This window comes from Cherax quadricarinatus, unplaced genomic scaffold, assembly GCF_038502225.1.
Source record: "Cherax quadricarinatus isolate ZL_2023a unplaced genomic scaffold, ASM3850222v1 Contig818, whole genome shotgun sequence".
In the NCBI taxonomy this organism is placed as follows: Eukaryota; Metazoa; Arthropoda; class Malacostraca; order Decapoda; family Parastacidae; genus Cherax; species Cherax quadricarinatus.
In genome coordinates, this window is record NW_027195844.1 from 96,997 (window position 1) to 116,064 (window position 19,068).

A 19,068-nucleotide genomic window follows, 5' to 3' on the forward strand; every position below is an offset into this window, starting at 1 on the left:
TAGCCTAAGGCTGGGTTCTGGGAATAGAAAAACTCACAGAACTCATCAAAAGTAAAGACAATGTATGTTTTTTTCAGTACTGTACAGATGACAATAACTTATTATATAAAAAATAAAAAGCTTCATTAATTTTAGGGGTATTTTAATAAATTTAAAGTTTTTTCACTCGTGAATTTCACAAGCCTACTCTTATAAATATGGCATTAAGTTATAAATAAAATGATCTATAGATATACAGTACCTCTTCTCTATAGTAATCATTTTTGTATATATCTCTGGCTAGCCCAAAATCACCAATTTTTACTATACGAGATTCAGGGTCAGTTGTTGAGACAAGACAATTCCTTGCAGCCAAGTCACGGTGGATATAGTGCATTTCTTCCAAATACACACAGCCTTTAGCCACATCCAGACACATGGCCACAAAGTCTGCTAATGTCAAGCTACACTCAACCTAAAAAATGAATAGAATTGATTTAAAAGGTGGATACAATAATGCTCATTGTTACATACACTGTGTCTGCAGTTTGGAGGGAAATATGAGCTGTAATATCAATATGCCTCTGGCAGGAGAATGGTGGAGTGAGTGATAGTGACAGTGTTTCTTCTTTGTTGAGTCACTCTACTTCTGTGGGAGACAGCTCAGACTTCAGACACTAAGGCGCCATCCAATATGAATGTGACTAAACATTTGACTCTGCAATATGAATATGACTTAACATTTTCTATAAATTTCAAACTTATGTATAAAATAATAATAATAAACTTCAAACTTACTCCACGACTTGTACGAAGATAGGACAGAAGATCGCCACCTTCCATCAGTTCAAGGATAAGGAAGAAAGGATCATGGTCTGTACATACAGCCAGAAGACGCAAGATATGTTCATGCTGGAAGTGACTCATCAACTGAGCCTCCTTCAGGAACTCAGCTTTTTTTGTCTCTGTTGCTCCTTTACGGAGAGTCTGACAAGCATCAAAGGCACTCATTGTTTACAGAGTAATACAAAATTAAATTCTTAAAATGTTGAAAATGCATATATTTTTTCAGTTTCAATATACGTAGTGGCTAAAAAATATACAGCCTCTCCTCACTCAACAACAAAGTTCCATTCCTAAGACCATGTTGGTAAACAAATTTGTCGCTAAATGAGGAGCATGCTTGTGAACCATATTTGATAGTGTTTTAATGTCACCTTTGCACCATTTATAACATTTCTGGTATATTTTAAATGTTTATACAGTAGTGTACTATATATTGCATTAAACAAAATAGAAATCAGCTCTAATAAACATTATTTATGTATGCATACAGGTCAGAGAGCCTGTTGTAAGTCTGGGCCGTCGGTAAAAGAGTACGTCGCTAAGTGAAGAGAGGCTGTACTCATATTTGCCAATCATATAAAATGTATACTCATGTATACATGAAAAATAAGAATTAATAGATACACATACCTTAATTGCCACCTTTGTGACCTCAGGTAAACATGGCAGTCCACAGGCTGTCCCTTCAAATACTTCACCAAACGTTCCACAACCCAGAAACTTGGTGAGGTTGATACAATGCCGTGACACATGGGGCAGATCCAGGTCATCGCCTGAAATTACATTTTGAAAAAATACTTGAGCTTATTTTTTTTGTAGATATACAGCTGGATGTTTAATAAGACAGCAATAAATACTTCTCACAGATGAAGAAAAGGATTTATCAAATTATCTTTTTAATGAAGATTCAAGGGGTACAACACTGTTGCCTTTTTATCAGACTGAGATGTACTGTTATTCATTGTGCAGCTAAAAGCTGTGTATGTAAGATATTATAAATATAGAATACTGTAATAAGCAAAATATGTTTTTATTTTTCACCTACCTGGGAAAGTGTGAAGGTTATAGAGAACATTATTTTCTGTAACAAAGTTATTATTTATTGGAAACTGTCGAAGAGTTACTAATTCTACTTCATGAGATCGTGGGTGGTGGTGGTGAGAATCATTCAGAGAAGCTGCTTTAACTTTCCAACTCCTCCTCTCTGCTCGTTTCATACCTAAAGAAAACATGATCCGAGAATGCTATTAATTTTTACGTCAAATTCAAATGAGAAACTAAATTTACAAAACTGCTTGTGACTGCTACAAGAATTCGAGCTATATTCTTTGCATTAGTGAATACTACTGTGAAAATTAGACACTAAAATATTAGAACAGTAACAATGGTATAATAATGTGAATAATAAAATGGTAGAAAATACCGACAGGTTGTTAGGTAAGACACACATGCAACAGTTAGGTATCTTTATTTCGAAATGCTTCACCTACATAGTGGGCTTCTTCAGTCGAGTATAGAAAAGTTAATAGAAGCACAAGAAAAGTGAAGACTGATTACATCGTCTTCACGTCTCTTGTGCTTCTATCAGCTTTTCTGTACTCGACTGAAGAAGCCTACTGTGTAGGCAAAACGTTTTAAAATAAAGATACCTAACTGTTGCATGTGTGTCTTACCTAACAATGGTATAATAATGTACGTTCATCCATTTCATAACCTGCCAAAACACCTCCAAACTTACAATTATTTATTACAAAATAAAAATTAATATGAAGCAATATAACTCATTTTAGGTATTTTAGAGCCAGGAAGGAAAAAAAACTGGCAGGAAATGGCAGAAATCGTACACCAAATCCAGTCATTCCTGGAGTGGAACCACAGTCGATGGCCTCCACTCCAAACCAACAGATACAGATACTAATTCCGGAAAAAAAATCCCCCCCCCAGTACCAACAATACCACCAGTCCGATAACATTCTTCTTTTCAAATATACAGGGTCCAAAGCCAGCAACAAACAACAAAATACCTTTCATCCGTGGACTGCTTGCAGAGGCAAAGGCAATGTTCGCGGCTTTCACTGAGACCCACATAAAGGATCACTTGGACAACGAAATATGGATCCCAGGTTACAACCTATACAGATGTGACAGAGTGAACAGGCAAAAGGGGGGGGGGTTGGCCTGTACATTGCAGAGTCACTTGTTTGCACAGAACTGCTAAATGCCTCAAATGATGTAGTGGAAGTTTTAGCAGTAAAGGTCGAGAACCAAAACCTAGTCATTGTGATAGTCTACAAGCCTCCGGATGCAACATCCCAGCAATTCCAGGAACAGCTGTTAAAAATTGACCACTGTCTGGAAAACCTTCCAGCTCCTGCACCCAACATCTTGCTCCTGGGGGATTTCAACTTAAGGCACCTAAAATGGAGGAATATAGCAAATAATATTGTTGCAGTAATAACACCAGGAGGCAGCTCTGATGAAAACTCACACTCACGTGAGCTTTTAAATCTCTGCACAAAATTCAATTTAAACCAGCAAATAATAGAGCCTACTAGACTGGAGAATACACTAGACCTCATCTTCACTAACAATGATGATCTGATAAGAAATATCACCATATCAAAAACAATATACTCAGATCACAACATAATTGAGGTTCAGTCATGTATGCGCGGAGCCCCAGACCGACATAATGAGATTAGTCACGAGGGAGCATTCACCAAATTCAACTTCAATAACAAAAACATAAAGTGGGACCAAGTAAACCAAGTCCTAACCGATATAAGCTGGGAAGATATACTAAGCAACACAGACCCCAACTTATGCCTAGAACAGATTAACTCGGTGGCACTCGATGTATGCACAAGGCTTATTCCTCTAAGAAAAAGGAGGAGTAGATGTAAAACAGAAAGAGACAGGCGCTCCCTTTACAGGCGACGGAAAAGAATAACAGAGCGGCTAAAAGAGGTCAATATATCTGAAATGCGTAGGGAGACACTGGTCAGAGAAATAGCAAGCATCGAACTTAAGCTAAAAGAATCCTTTAGGAGTCAGGAATCGCGGGAAGAACTAAAAGCCATAAATGAAATCGAAAGAAACCCAAAGTATTTCTTCTCCTATGCCAAATCAAAATCGAGAACAACGTCCAGTATTGGGCCCCTACTTAAACAAGATGGGTCCTACACAGATGACAGCAAGGAAATGAGTGAGCTACTCAAGTCCCAATATGACTCAGTTTTTAGCAAGCCGCTAACCAGACTGAGAGTCGAAGATCAAAATGAATTTTTTATGAGAGAGCCACAAAATTTGATTAACACAAGCCTATCCGATGTTATCCTGACGCCAAATGACTTCGAACAGGCGATAAATGACATGCCCATGCACTCTGCCCCAGGGCCAGACTCATGGAACTCTGTGTTCATCAAGAACTGCAAGAAGCCCCTATCACGAGCCTTTTCCATCCTATGGAGAGGGAGCATGGACACGGGGGTCGTCCCACAGTTGCTAAAAACAACAGACATAGCCCCACTCCACAAAGGGGGCAGTAAAGCAACAGCAAAGAACTACAGACCAATAGCACTAACATCCCATATCATAAAAATCTTTGAAAGGGTCCTAAGAAGCAAGATCACCACGCATCTAGAAACCCATCAGTTACACAACCCAGGGCAACATGGGTTTAGAACAGGTCGCTCCTGTCTGTCTCAACTATTGGACCACTACGACAAGGTCCTAAATGCACTAGAAGACAAAAAGAATGCAGATGTAATATATACAGACTTTGCAAAAGCCTTCGACAAGTGTGACCATGGTGTAATAGCGCACAAAATGCGTGCTAAAGGAATAACAGGAAAAGTCGGTCGATGGATTTATAATTTCCTCACTAACAGAACACAGAGAGTAGTCGTCAACAGAGTAAAGTCCGAGGCAGCTACGGTGAAAAGCTCTGTTCCAAAAGGCACAGTACTCGCTCCCATCTTGTTCCTCATCCTTATATCCGACATAGACAAGGATGTCAGCCACAGCACCGTGTCTTCCTTTGCAGATGACACCCGAATCTGCATGACAGTGTCTTCCATTGCAGACACTGCAAAGCTCCAGGCAGACATCAACCAAATCTTTCAGTGGGCTGCAGAAAACAATATGAAGTTCAACGATGAGAAATTTCAATTACTCAGATATGGTAAACATGAGGAAATTAAATCTTCATCAGAGTACAAAACAAATTCTGGCCACAAAATAGAGCGAAACACCAACGTCAAAGACCTGGGAGTGATCATGTCGGAGGATCTCACCTTCAAGGACCATAACATTGTATCAATCGCATCTGCTCGAAAAATGACAGGATGGATAATGAGAACCTTCAAAACTAGGGAGGCCAAGCCCATGATGACACTCTTCAGGTCACTTGTTCTATCTAGGCTGGAATATTGCTGCACACTAACAGCACCTTTCAAGGCAGGTGAAATTGCCGACCTAGAAAATGTACAGAGAACTTTCACGGCGCGCATAACGGAGATAAAACACCTCAATTATTGGGAGCGCTTGAGGTTCCTAAACCTGTATTCCCTGGAATGCAGGAGGGAGTGATACATGATTATATACACCTGGAAAATCCTAGAGGGACTAGTACCGAACTTGCACACGAAAATCACTCACTACAAAAGCAAAAGACTTGGCAGACGATGCACCATCCCCCCAATGAAAAGCAGGGGTGTCACTAGCACGTTAAGAGACCATACAATAAGTGTCAGGGGCCCGAGACTGTTCAACTGCCTCCCAGCACACATAAGGGGGATTACCAACAGACCCCTGGCAGTCTTCAAGCTGGCACTGGACAAGCACCTAAAGTCAGTTCCGGATCAGCCGGGCTGTGGCTCGTACGTTGGTTTGCGTGCAGCCAGCAGCAACAGCCTGGTTGATCAGGCTCTGATCCACCAGGAGGCCTGGTCTCAGACCGGGCCGCGGGGGCGTTGACCCCCGGAACTCTCTCCAGGTAAACTCCAGGTATCATATATATAAGAAGCCCTTTGGCACATAATTTTTAGCAAAAAAAAAAAAAAAAAAAAGTTAGGATGGTTAGAAAGACTTGTTAAATGTTTAAATATACACTGACCATATAGGTCACTTAATACTTACAGCTATCAAAAATATTCACAAAATGATAAATGCACTGAGCATAAATGCTCGACACAAATAAATACAGTGGACCCTCAGTTAACACCTGCAGTGGATAACGCCAAAATCAGATAACGCCTCGCTTTGGTGTAAAAAAATTGGCTCGGATAACACCTAAAAACTCGATTAGGAGCTTTTGTCCTGAACATGTTGGCATAGCGCCCTTAGCGGGGCCGGCCACTCACTCTGTGTACGTACCAACCAGTGTGCCATTATTTACAAAGCCAGTGAAGATGATTCCACGCATACATGCGATACATTTTGTATTATTCCATTGTTTTTGGTGCTTGTAACTGCTAAATAAGCCCGGTGGTCTGGTGGCTAAAACTCCCGCTTCACACACGGAGGGCCCGGGTTCGATTCCCGGCGGGTGGAAATTCCGACACGTTTCCTTACACCTATTGTCCTGTTCACCTAGCAGCAAATAGGTACCTGGGTGTTAGTCGACTGGTGTGGGTCGCATCCTGGGGGACAAGATTAAGGACCCCAATGGAAATAAGTTAGACAGTCCTCGATGACGCACTGACTTTCTTGGGTTATCCTGGGTGGCTAACCCTCCGGGGTTAAAAATCCGAACGAAATCTTATCTTATCTTACCAAGGGCCCCAAGACAGCTTCTAGTGCCAGCCCTATGGTTAAGAATGTGAGAAACACACATAATTTAAGAAAAAGTTTGTAGAAAAATACGAAAGGGGTGGTGGAAGAGGGTGGTAGTGGTTATGATGGTGGTAGTGGTGGTGGTAGAGGGTGGTAGCAACTGTGATGGTGGTAGAGTTTGGTAGCGATTGTGATGGTGGTAGAGGGTGGTAGTGATGATGGTAGAGGGTTGCAGTGATGATGGTAGAGGATGGTAGCAATTGTGATGGTGGTAGAGGGTGGTAGTGGTTGTGATGGTGGTATGGTTTGATAAGGCATGGAGAGGCTGCCAGTTCTGACAAAAAAGCGGCTGAAAAATATGTGCAGGACTTTAAGGGGTACAGAGAGGCTGAAAAATTAAAACCCCAAGTGTTCAATTGTGACGAAAAAGGATTGTTTAGGAAGAAAATGCCAAACAGGACCTACATTACTCAAGAGGAAAAGATACTCCCAGGACACAAGCCAGAAAAGGACTTATTACCTGAAGTCCTTATGGAAGGGGATTCCCCTTCCAAACAATAGAACATCTTCATCCTCTGCTCTTCTCCCATTTCATCACTCATCAACAAGTCCACAATAAAGGTACGTGTGACATTATTATTGTTTCATTCTTCATGTATCATTGTTTTCTGTGTAGGGAAATGTATATTTCATGTAAAATAATTATTTTGTTTAATACTTTTGGGTGTCTGGAACGGATTAATTGGATTTCCATTTTTTCTTATGGGGAAAATTAATTCGGTTAAAGGCTAAATCGATTAAAGCCTAGCTCTCTGGAATGGATTAAAGGCATTAACTGAGGGTCCACTGTACTACTATACAAAGTTGAAAAATTGAGCATCACTTAAAAACTTTACTAGGCTGAGGAGGGGTTGGTGAAGTGGTTTGGTCATGTAGAGGTTGGAGAGGGATAGGTTGACTAAGAGGTTAATAAATCTGGGGGAGGGAGGGGGTATGACAGGCTATGAGCTTTAGGGGCTTCAGCATTCAGCAGACTTGTGAGAGCATTTTAAACGGAAGTGAATAGAGACAAGTGGTTTTTCATAGATGTGCTGTTGGAGTGTGAGCAAGGTAACTCTGATGAAGGGATTCAGAGAAACTGGTTAGTTGGACTTGAGTCCTGGAGGTGGGAGAGGCAGTGTCTGCACTCAGAAGGGGTGGGGATGCTTCATTTGGAGGGTAATCTGAATTGTGACATAAGCATGCTTCTGGTAAGACAGTCTCTGAATGACTGACAGTCACCGTACCTTGGTGGGAGACAACTGTTGTGAAAAAAAAATTAATAACAGTACACTATACTGTATTTACCATATATAAGACTTGTAAAAAACACTCCAAAAAAAATCAGAGATGTTGGTATAGTTGATGAAAGAATTGTAGGGAGATCAGTCTGTGTCAGCATGGTTGCCCCAACTACTGTGTCAATCACATTGACTTCTCCCCAAGGGCCAGCTCCAAGTTCATTTATGGCACGGACTCGAAAGATGTAACTGGATTCTGCTTCTAATCCTTTGATAAGCCAATAATTATCTGTAAAAAATTAGTATCTATTAATTACTGTCCTATGGATTTTATAAATTAATATACAACTCCACAGAGCAGTAACATAAATTAATACACATGTAAGATCATCTACTTAAAATGCCAAATTCTAATACAGTAGGATTATAGAAAATTTATACAAAAATAACTCGTGCACTTTACCCGATCCATTATATATGGTAGCATAGGTAATATTGTTGTCAAAGTCATTGGAATTATAGAGGGAAGCTTGCAGGGTATATGCAATAACTGGAGCACCATTTGGTTTTGCCTCACTCCACCAGAGCCTCAAGCCACCGCCAGGCAAGACCCTGCCCACCTGCTGCCGCATCACTTGTCCTGGTTCACCTGGAATCTCAGCTACACACCAAATACTTATTGTTAACTTACTTCTGGTTAACTAATTTTTAACTTTGAAAAATCTTATTAATTTGAAACATTCATCAGACAACAAACTTTCATAAGTGTGCATGAACTGATTAAATTTTATCAAAATCAAAATGAATTTCTGCAATAAATATGTATATATGGAGCAATTGTTATTATATTCACAAAAGTAAACAAAAATATAGTGCCAATGAAAGAACTCACCCAATGTGGAAAAATTAAAGAGAGGTTGTTCAGGCCATGTATAACTGTAGTAAGTATTATTGTATATAACCTGAACTCTAAATATGTATGAGGTGGCAGGTGCCAGATGAATGATGTTGGCAAAATAGGTTTGTCCAGCAGTTGTTTGCTCCATGGTGAGATTTTCCCAGATACTGTCACCAAAGGCTGTATACTGAAACTGATATAAAACTAATGAGAATGATTAGTATTTATTAAGTGTAATGTATGTGAAATAACTTGAGTTAGCACTCATAACGTGATGATGACAGAAAGTCAGTGATGAGTGATTGAATAAAATTAAAAAGTTACATTGCTAGCTACGTATGTTAAAGTGACAATATATACAGAAGAATGGTCAAAAGATATATAGTGTACTGCCCCATTATCTAAAAAGGACACGCCAAAGACAATGTATGCGTGCTCATAGAAGTGAATTCAGGGGTATTAATTTTATATTTAAATAAAAATGAGACTTAAGTGCTCCACAAAATAAACTTCTCTCTGAAGCATTTTATTCTATCACTGAAAGAAATGTACATTACAGAATGAAGCTGAAATCCAGTTAATAAAATAAGCTGAAAGGTTTATCATCATACTTCAAAAATTTAGTAATTGGCAATGTGCTTACAGCATGTCGCAAAACAGATCTGTCTGATGGTGCCTTCCAGTTAATGAAAAGTGTGCGTGCGGTTGCATTTTTCAATCTGATGTGTGGTAGTTCAGGAAGGGTGATGACAGTCACTCGTGGACTGTTTGTATGCACAAGTCTATCTTGGGAATAGACTCTTACCCAGACCTAAGTTGCAAGAATACACAATGCAATGGATGAATTTTAAGTATATAAACACTTCTAGTTTATACTGTATTAAAATATTAAATTTTAATTCAGATATAGTGCCATAGGTATATAAAGCAAAAATACATACAAGAAATAGTTTTAAAGAAGATTCTAATACCCTTAATTTTCATAGTTTTATGTTCTAAATTGAATATACTGTAATAAAATACTTAAACTAATAAATATTAAAAGACATGTGCATTGAGAGTTTTAATCATAAAACTTTACTGCTACACTCATAATAAATTCTTACTATTTCCTATTTTTTTCATAATCTTAAGACTGAGTACAGAAAACTGTACTAAACTTTCATTAAGAACAAATAATGGATTACTCAATGGAAAATAAAAAGAAGTGTAGGACCTCATATTTAGTGTTAGGAAGCAGTCTGTTAATTCTGACTGATATTTCCTGCATGCTGTTAACTGTGGGATGAATGGGGCCAAGGTTGGTGTCTGCTCTTTGCCAATAAACTTCACACATCTGTCCTTCACTGACGTTAAAAGTCACTTTAATTTCTTCTGGAGACAGTGCTTCAGCTGTTACTTTGTCTACACCCTCTGGTGCTGCAAGTTAAACATTTAAAATATAATCTGCATATCAGAATAATAAAATAAAAATAAATATTGGAAGGAAAATAAAAAGAAAACAAATAATATTTTGATTTGTGCATAAAAATATACTTGAATTTTAAGTTTCTTGTAAATATATGTGCTTGCACACTACAGGAGGGATTTGGGATATTTATTGTTTAGAGTGGTATCTAAACTGTCGTATCTGTGTGCCTCTGGCAAGAGAGTGATAGTGTGAATGATGGCGAAAGTTTTCTTTTTTGGGTTACCCTGCCTCAGTAAGAAACAGCGAGTGTGTTAATAAAAAAATATACGAGCATGTTTGCTAGGAGTGAGTGGAGGCAAATGGTTTTTGGGACCTGACAAGCTGTTGGAATGTGAGCAGGGCAATATTTCGTGAGGGAATTCAGGGAAACTGATTAGCTGGATTCAAGACCTGGAAGTGGGAAGTACAATGCCTGCACTTTAAGCCAAAGCCAGTCCAGGAGGGAAGCTGTTCACAGGTAGGTCGCCAGTTGTCAAGAGAGAAAGAGGCATGGCCAGGTATGTCTAATTTGAGGACCTGCCCTCTGGTGGGGACTTAGGGAACTAGGCCCACAACAACTTGCTCCAAGGGATTATGAGAATTACCAAGTAGGTTTACTGTCTACATTTTAGGAGAGGTTTGGGATATCGACAGTTTGGAGGGACTTCTAAACTGTTGTATCTGAGCACCTCTGCAAAGCCAGTGATTATGTATGAGTGAGGTGAAAGTGTTGAATGATGATTTTTTTTTATATTTTATTTAAAACCAATACAGTTTAACATAAAAATAAAGAAACAGTATGGAACCTAATCAAATTAACTGACAAACGGATTGTACCTACATGCTCGCAAGATGTTACAACAACAACTTACATCAAGAACATAACTAAAAACAAAATTACATGTCACAGGTTCATGAATTGACATACAAAACCTTGCATATATATAAATTGTACATATAAATGACATCTGACAAAGGTTCAATACACTTGAACATAAAATATACAAAGAAGTTATATCAGTTAAATCCCATCCTTCACATTAATCTAAAAACCAAAACCTAACATCATAATCTAACTAGAAAATCTACATACTTATCCCTAACAATACAGCCGAACATATCCCAACATACAAATAAACAGACAAAGAATACAGCTTAGAACACAATAACTGAAGCTCTATACTGTTACAATAAACCCATATACAAATTTCAGACACAAATGGACTACGTCACTAAACTGTCTAGATATGTCTGTATACCATACAGACTAAAACTTAACATCAAGAACTTTCATGAACACCAAACCGGTATCAGGGTACAGACCATAATTATAAACTTTAAAAAGAATCAATCATGCATATATAAATTATTACATAACGTCTGACCCATGACAAAGGCTCAATACAATAGAAAGGGATATTTATATATATACACATACACACCCACACCCACATCCACACACACACCCACACATACACAAAAATTTGCAACAAAATCACATTAATCAGATGCACTGTATGCACAATGCCAAACAGTATATAAGTATATCTCATCGTGCAAAAACCCAGCACGTAACATAAATACAAACTAAAACACACTTCATGTCACAAAGAACTTATTTCTCAAGAATCATGTTATTACAAGACTGATACACATCATAATTATACATAAAAAATCTACTATATTATACCTACATTCTGAAAAGTGTTATATCTACCATAACGAGACCTTGATCTCTACATCCACACTTGGATGCCATAAAGTCCCAATGAAAACCAGGAAACCATTCCAAACCCACATTCACAACACTCTCACGACCCCCCCCCCCAGGGAGGCGAGCCCGCTGTTGCCCCCTGACTCCCTCCAACCTATGAAAACCCCTTCACTCACTCATTTCCAATCACAGATTTATGAGAATCCCTAACGTTAGCATTCTATACCCCTCTGAGAAAGCCTGATCCCACCTCCTCCCATACAAATCTCTGTTACGACACCTCGTACGGTAGAACGTTACCGCAAGAACCTTTCTTCTCTCCTCACTATCCCCTCTCCCCCTCATCACCCACGACATATATATATAATCTACCATGATATAATCTAAAGCTCTTATGACACCCTCATCTAACCCACCCATATCTAGACTTAGAGCACGCAAAACTGACACCCCACGGTCCCCCACCCTCTGTACCAACCTACTTAACCAGCACCTGACCTCCTCTAGCCCTTCACAAAAGTAAACTACATGGAACGCAGTCTCATCCCCTCCACAGATACCACACCCCCCACCCTCTACAACCTGTCTGTTTCGTAATATCTCACCAGACGGAAGGATCCCATGCAGAAAACGAAACATCACCTCACGCGCCCGAGGTTTTAACTTCAATTTACTAAATCTAAACCAAATACTCTTCCACGCATACATGGGGAACAAACCCTCAACTGGGACAACGCACCTACCTACAAGTAACCTACACAAAACCCTTATACGAACCTTTCTCAGTTCCCTAACCAACATCACAGCCCTCAAAACTATTTCACATTCCCTCAACTCCATTCCTCGATACCACATACCCAGCCTGTCGTGTATCCTTCCCAAACGCCCCGCGTTCACACCCTCACGCAACACTTCCCATTTAATAAACACACATTTAGCCCTCCGTCACAAATCCAACAACCCCAACCCACCCTGACTTACAGGTAACATTACAACCTCCCTCCTTAACCAATCACAACGTGAACCCCATAAAAATTTGTACACCCGTCTTAGTATCCCCGCAATTGCTGTCCCTGTAATTGGGAACACAGCTGCAACATACCAAACCTTACTATACAATAGAATGTTCACGACTATCACTCGCTGTATCAGAGTTAGGTGCTGGGGTCTCAGAACACCTAGCCGCCCCATGATCCTTTCCAATAACCTATCTGAATTTTCCTCCTGCGCCGCAACCATGTCATCCCTATAAATAATACCACAAATCTTTAAAGACACCGCCCATTCTTTAACAACATTACATCTCCCCCCCACACACCCCACCCAAGAACCCAACCCCATGCACCTTGACTTCGCACTATTTACCTGCATACCCGTGGCACTTCCAAATAATTGCACCACCTCGTCCAACACTCCCATTGACATCCCTGCACGAATGAGAACAGTGGTGTCGTCAACATATCCAATTAACCCCGGCCAGGCCCTCCCACCCCCCACACTTCCCTCACATGGCGTACATAAGCTACGGTCAACCATTCTATAAAAGGGGTCCTGGAAACATGCAAACAATATTTGGGACATGGGGCGTCCCCGTCTAAGGCCTCTTCCCATTGCAATTTCCCTCCCCATACACCCATTAATCTGTATCCTCATTTTCGCCCCCTTGTACAACGTATTTACCCACTCGACTATTTCCTCCCCAAAACCCTGTCTCCTAAGTATAACCTGCAAAGCTCCCCTTTCCACTCTATCATATGCTCCCTGCCAGTCTAGAGCCAACAAAGCTGCCCCTCCACCCCCACCCTTATCTTCCACAAAACTTCTCAGTATCCCATGTCCTTCAATCATCGACCTTCCCGGCAACCCGAACTGAGATTTTGACACCACCCTCTCCACTACACATTTGAACCTATTACCTAAAATTTTTGCAAACACCTTATAGTCTGCACACATCAGTGATATGGCTCGGTACTCCCGAAGGGTGGGCTGCCCCTTGACCTTCGGGACCAACACTACAACTGCAGTTTCCTGCTTCTCCCCCAACTTACCCTTCTCCTTCATACTATTAAATAACCTAACTATAAATTCCTTTATCAACGCCCAATGTTGTAAATAAAATTCTACCGGGAGACCATCAATACCGGGAGCTTTCCCCTTCCTCATTCCCCTTAACGCATTCTCTATTTCCTCTGCCGTAATCGTCCCACCTAAAGCCTTTCGATCACTATTTCCTAAATTACATGTCACATACATACACACCTTGTCCAATGCCCCGTCACCCACCCCCCCACTGTTCCAGTACTTCTCGTACCAAGCCTCTGCATATGCACACATCCCCTTCGTGGTTCGTATCTCCTGCCCTACTCTATAATTCCCAACCATCTCCGTTACCTCTAAACATGGTATAGCTGTCAGCGCCTGCCTTTGCTTTTGTTGCCGCAAAACACATGCTGACGGCTTGTCGCCCCAAAGCACTTCCTCCACCCCTGCCTGCATCCTTACAGCTTGAAACCTTTCATTTTGCAACATCCTCAACCTCCCCTTTATTTCAGCTATTTCATCCATAGGAAAATTATTCCCACCCACCCCCCTCCCATAGCAACCTCTTAACCTATCCTCTAAATAGTTAGCCAGTCCATATTTTAAATTATTAATACGTTTTCCTTCTCTCACATAAAACTTTCTAATCCTTTCCTTTGCGACACTATCCCACCATGTCACAATGTCATCCACTCCCTGTTCTTCCACACTAAGCTCCCTCCATAGGACTGAAAACCCCTCCAACCCCTCCTCATCACCTAACACACTTATATTTAATTTCCAATAACTTCTATATATTTCCACGAGCGTCCCCCACCCAACCTCCACCACCACTGCCCTATGATCTGACATTGTAGCCTCAACAGTACTGAAAGATTTCACGTCCACACCCTGAGAAAGGTACACTCTATCTAGTCTCGCAGCATATCCACTCCTAACAAACGTATATTCAGTCTCCCACACCGCTCCCCCAAAGGCATCACGTAACCTAACATCCCTTAATAAATCCCTAAGAGCCACAGACATATATCCAGCCCCTCTTGGGTCCACATCAGCCACCCTGATTACACTATTCCAGTCCCCACCAACTATCGCCACCTCTGGCAGTGCACTTAAGAAAAACACAAGATCCTCACACACAAAATCATTCTTTACCTTTATGTTATTTTCTGCCGGCGCATACACACTCACAAAAGACACACGCTTACCCATCCACCACCCATCCACACGCAACACCCTCCCTCCCCCTCCTCCCTCGCTTCTCTGCAAAACAAACGGGCTCGTCTCCCTTATTAAAATTCCCACACCACCTTTTAGACGGGGAGATGGCAGGGTAACTACTCGAAATCCTGCCACCTCCAACACCCTACCCTCTTTGAAATTGTGCTCCTGCAGGAACACAACATCCACTCTAGATTTATTCAGAAAATTACGAAACCAATCTCTCTTCATACCGCTACATAACCCATTAACATTTACAGACATACACCTAAGGCCTATTAAAGTTTCCACCCCTGCTTCCTCTCATCACTCTTTACAACTCCAGAGCTTGAATTTACGTTTGACACCTTCAGAGTGCTCTCTTTCCCTCCCCCCTTCTTCCGGTGCCTCCTATCATGGCTACCACCACCTACACCACTACCTGCACACTTCACCTCAGTCTGTTTCCCAGGCCTTTGTGCAGGCGTAAGGACGTCATCAGAATCTGATGTAGCCGCCCTCTTTCTCGTGACAGTCATGTTACACATATCTTGGTCAGATGTTACCTCTCGATGAACCTCCACCTCCACCTGAGAATGGTTTAATGAGTCAATGGACGACTCCAAACCACCATCACGTCCCAAATTATCATGTCTCAGACTTTCTGGAAGCGACGATTCTCCAATGACACCACGCTCAGATGTAACGTCCCTCTCTGGTGGTGACAACGTCTTCAACACCTCCACCAATTCCTCCTCAATCTCAAGAATCTTCTCTTGTACTTGCTGCTCCTCCTTATCCACAGGAGACGACACCTGATCAGGCAGTTGGGGGCGGGACTCCAACTCACCACCAGTCCTGTGTGCCCGATCCACTATCTCGCTCCACAAAACACCACGCCCTCCATCCGATGTTTGTTCCTCACCTGCCACCTTTGAAGCAGGGGCTGCGTCGTCCACCACAGGTCCAGGCACATGTCTTCGCTTGTCACAGGTCGCCGCTATGTGATCATACTCACCACATAGGCGGCATGTACGTCGTTGTCCTGGGTACATTACCATTACCTGCGTCCTGAAATCTTGTAGGTACACATAGGATGGTATTTGGTGCCTCAAAGTCATTTTGAGGTTGAAAGAACCCTCTGGAAAACCAGCATAGGCTCCTGCCGCCCACGTACCATGTTGAGCATAATGCACCGTCCCATACTTCTCAAAAACTTTCCTTATATCTGCCTCGTCCGCCTCAAAGGGAACGTTGCGTAACTTGATCCACGTATAATACCGTGAAACATCTATCATTCTTACAGTGACAGCTGGTGTGACGTTAAGACTCACGTCCTGAAACCTGGTGATTAACGATTCATAAACCGTTGCTGATAGCAGTTTGACGAAAATTCGTTGTCCTCCGTTCAATGCTACACCATACAAGTCACTATCTTGTACTCCATAAGTCTCCCGTATGATCTTTGGCAATAAGACTTGCGCAGAACTGGTCGTTATCGTTCCTTTAAGTAGCTCGATGCCTACAGTATTTATCCTTCATCTCAGACTAACCGCCATCTTGACGATCACAGTGCACCTAAGTTGTTAGCCGAGGTGTGACAGCACCACTTCACACCACTGCAGCCAGGTAACTGACAAGGGCGCTCGCCTACACACAGCAGAGGGGTGCAGAGCACTACCGCACACTACCGTGGTCAGGCAGCGAATGAATGATGATTAAAGTATTTTCTTTTTGGGGATTTTCTTTCTTTTTGGGTTACCCTGCCTTGGTGGGAGATGGCCGACTTGTTGAAAAAAAAATCACATAAGAGGCTACATATATAGAAATGAAGGATTCTTCTATTATGTTGCTGTAGCACTGTTTTGGGCATTAATATTACCTTCTTTAGAGGCTCTATGGTGTCACCCAGGGCGGCCCGCCCCCCCTTCCCCCTCTCACGATGCCACTGGTTCTGACCTCACAAGTGATTTTTATATCAATGGCCAACAGACATACTATATACAAAGAAATTTAACAAATACTCTCTCAGGAATAAAGTAATCCACTGTATAAAGCTTATTTTTTATCAACACATTCAGGTAAACATCAGCCATCTCTCACTGAGGCAGGGTGATCCAAACAAGAAACACTTTCACCTTCACTCACACACAATCATTGTCTTTGCAGAGGCACCCAGATATGACAGTTTAAATGTCACTCCAAACAGCCAATATCCCAAGCCTTTCCTTTAGTATATATCTTTAGTATATATTACACAGTGCAAAAGTTAAAATCTTCATAAATAAAACATACCTTTGGTCTTTGTTTTAAATATGGCAGCAGGACCTGCTACAGATTTGATTCCCATTCTTTTGTTATAGATTGTCTCTATGGCACCACGAAACACATACTGAGTGTATGGCTGCAGTCCAGTTACTCTTATGACATTTCTCATACTCTTCTGAAATATGAATTATTCATTTAAGGTAATCTTGCACTTGTTAAATATGGATGCTATTCAGTATAATGAAAACAGAGATTTCCAGTGTGCAATGTTCATCTAAGAATATAATAATAATAATGATCATCATCATCTTAAAAATCCCAGGTGAATGTTTAAAAAACAATACTTGAACACCAAAAATTCAAGTCTCTGAATAAACAAAAATGAAGAGATAAACTTAACTTTCCATGTTATACATGCTAATTGACTCAATTTAAATTCACAATTTAAAATGTTTACAATGACTGAAAATATTCTTAATTATCAATACCATTTTAGGTAAATGTAAACAAGAATTAAATTAAATGATAAATGCTACAGAACTGGTGTTGTATCTATTAGTCATGAATTTGTTGGGGACACATTATTAAAGAGAGACTTCCATTGATTTTCCCATCACTTGGAACTCAAAATGTTTGGTATTTCAAGGTGAGGTGACACTAGGTTTTTCAAGGTTGGGGTCAACCCCAATGGGAGGTTCACGGGGCTCAAACACTCCAAAATTCCTCAGCCTCCCAAATAAAAAGCAATAATACACTCTTCCAGCCAGAGAGCCACCCTTAGGAAATTTAGTACAGGGCAAAACAAAGGAGCACAAGCTCACACACTAGCTTCAGGTGCTTGCTTATCTCTCATTAGTATACTGGTACTTATATTTTTATGAGATTTTCTTAATTTTCTTCTGGATTCTGACAGCTCTGAATCTTCAGTGGTCAATTGTAAAAAATTTATTATGTAAAATGGAAAAAAATATTAACTTTTACTTACAGTACAGTATCAGAAATTAACTGATGTGTTAAATATTCAAGCTAACCATATACTGGCAGTGAGTTATATCAGTGAAGCAGGAGACTGACTCATTGTGTGTTACAGGAGCATAATATCCAATGTAGGTAACAGGTGGTGGAATTATCAATCTGCAGTTATCTGTCTTAGCTTCTGGAGCTGTCAACTGTATGGCAATAACTGTTTCTGTTGTGCCAGCATTTGTGGGAGCTTCTGTGTAATTGGATGTGACTAAGCATTCTGCATCTGTGAGAATAAACAGGGTTTCTTTATTACCAGTAAGGTCAGAAACAAGAAACTAAATTTTAAGAACCTAATATTAATATTCTCCATGGGGAAGTGCAATGAAATTCTTCCTCTGTAAGCCATGCATGTCGTAAGAGGCGACTAAAATGCTGGGAGCAAGGGGCTAGTAACCATTTCTCCTGCATATATTACTAAATGTAAAAGGAGAAACTTTTGTTTTTCTTTGTGGGCCACCCCGCCTTGGTGGGATATGGCCGGTGTGTTGAAAGAAGAATATTAATATTCTCCATAAGGAAGTGGAAGAGAATTCTTCTTCATGCGTACTGTAAGCGGCAACTAAAATGCTGAGAGCAAGGGGATAGTAACCCC

The 19,068-nt window shown here is 40.7% G+C and overlaps 1 protein-coding gene across 1 annotated transcript in view; it reads right to left on the reverse strand.

The window, feature by feature from the left end:
• LOC128687548 (proto-oncogene tyrosine-protein kinase ROS-like) overlaps positions 1–19,068 on the reverse strand; it is a 42,663-nt gene that overhangs the window by 13,626 nt on the left and 9,969 nt on the right. The window contains exons 9-19 of the mRNA XM_070080709.1: positions 18,482–18,699; positions 17,478–17,625; positions 9,995–10,197; positions 9,422–9,589; positions 8,773–8,971; positions 8,344–8,541; positions 7,948–8,169; positions 1,871–2,044; positions 1,456–1,598; positions 778–966; positions 242–454 (exon numbers count right to left, since the gene is read on the reverse strand). Of these exons, the coding sequence (XP_069936810.1) occupies positions 242–454; positions 778–966; positions 1,456–1,598; positions 1,871–2,044; positions 7,948–8,169; positions 8,344–8,541; positions 8,773–8,971; positions 9,422–9,589; positions 9,995–10,197; positions 17,478–17,625; positions 18,482–18,699 (2,075 nt within the window). The remainder of the gene's footprint in view (positions 1–241; positions 455–777; positions 967–1,455; positions 1,599–1,870; positions 2,045–7,947; positions 8,170–8,343; positions 8,542–8,772; positions 8,972–9,421; positions 9,590–9,994; positions 10,198–17,477; positions 17,626–18,481; positions 18,700–19,068) is intronic.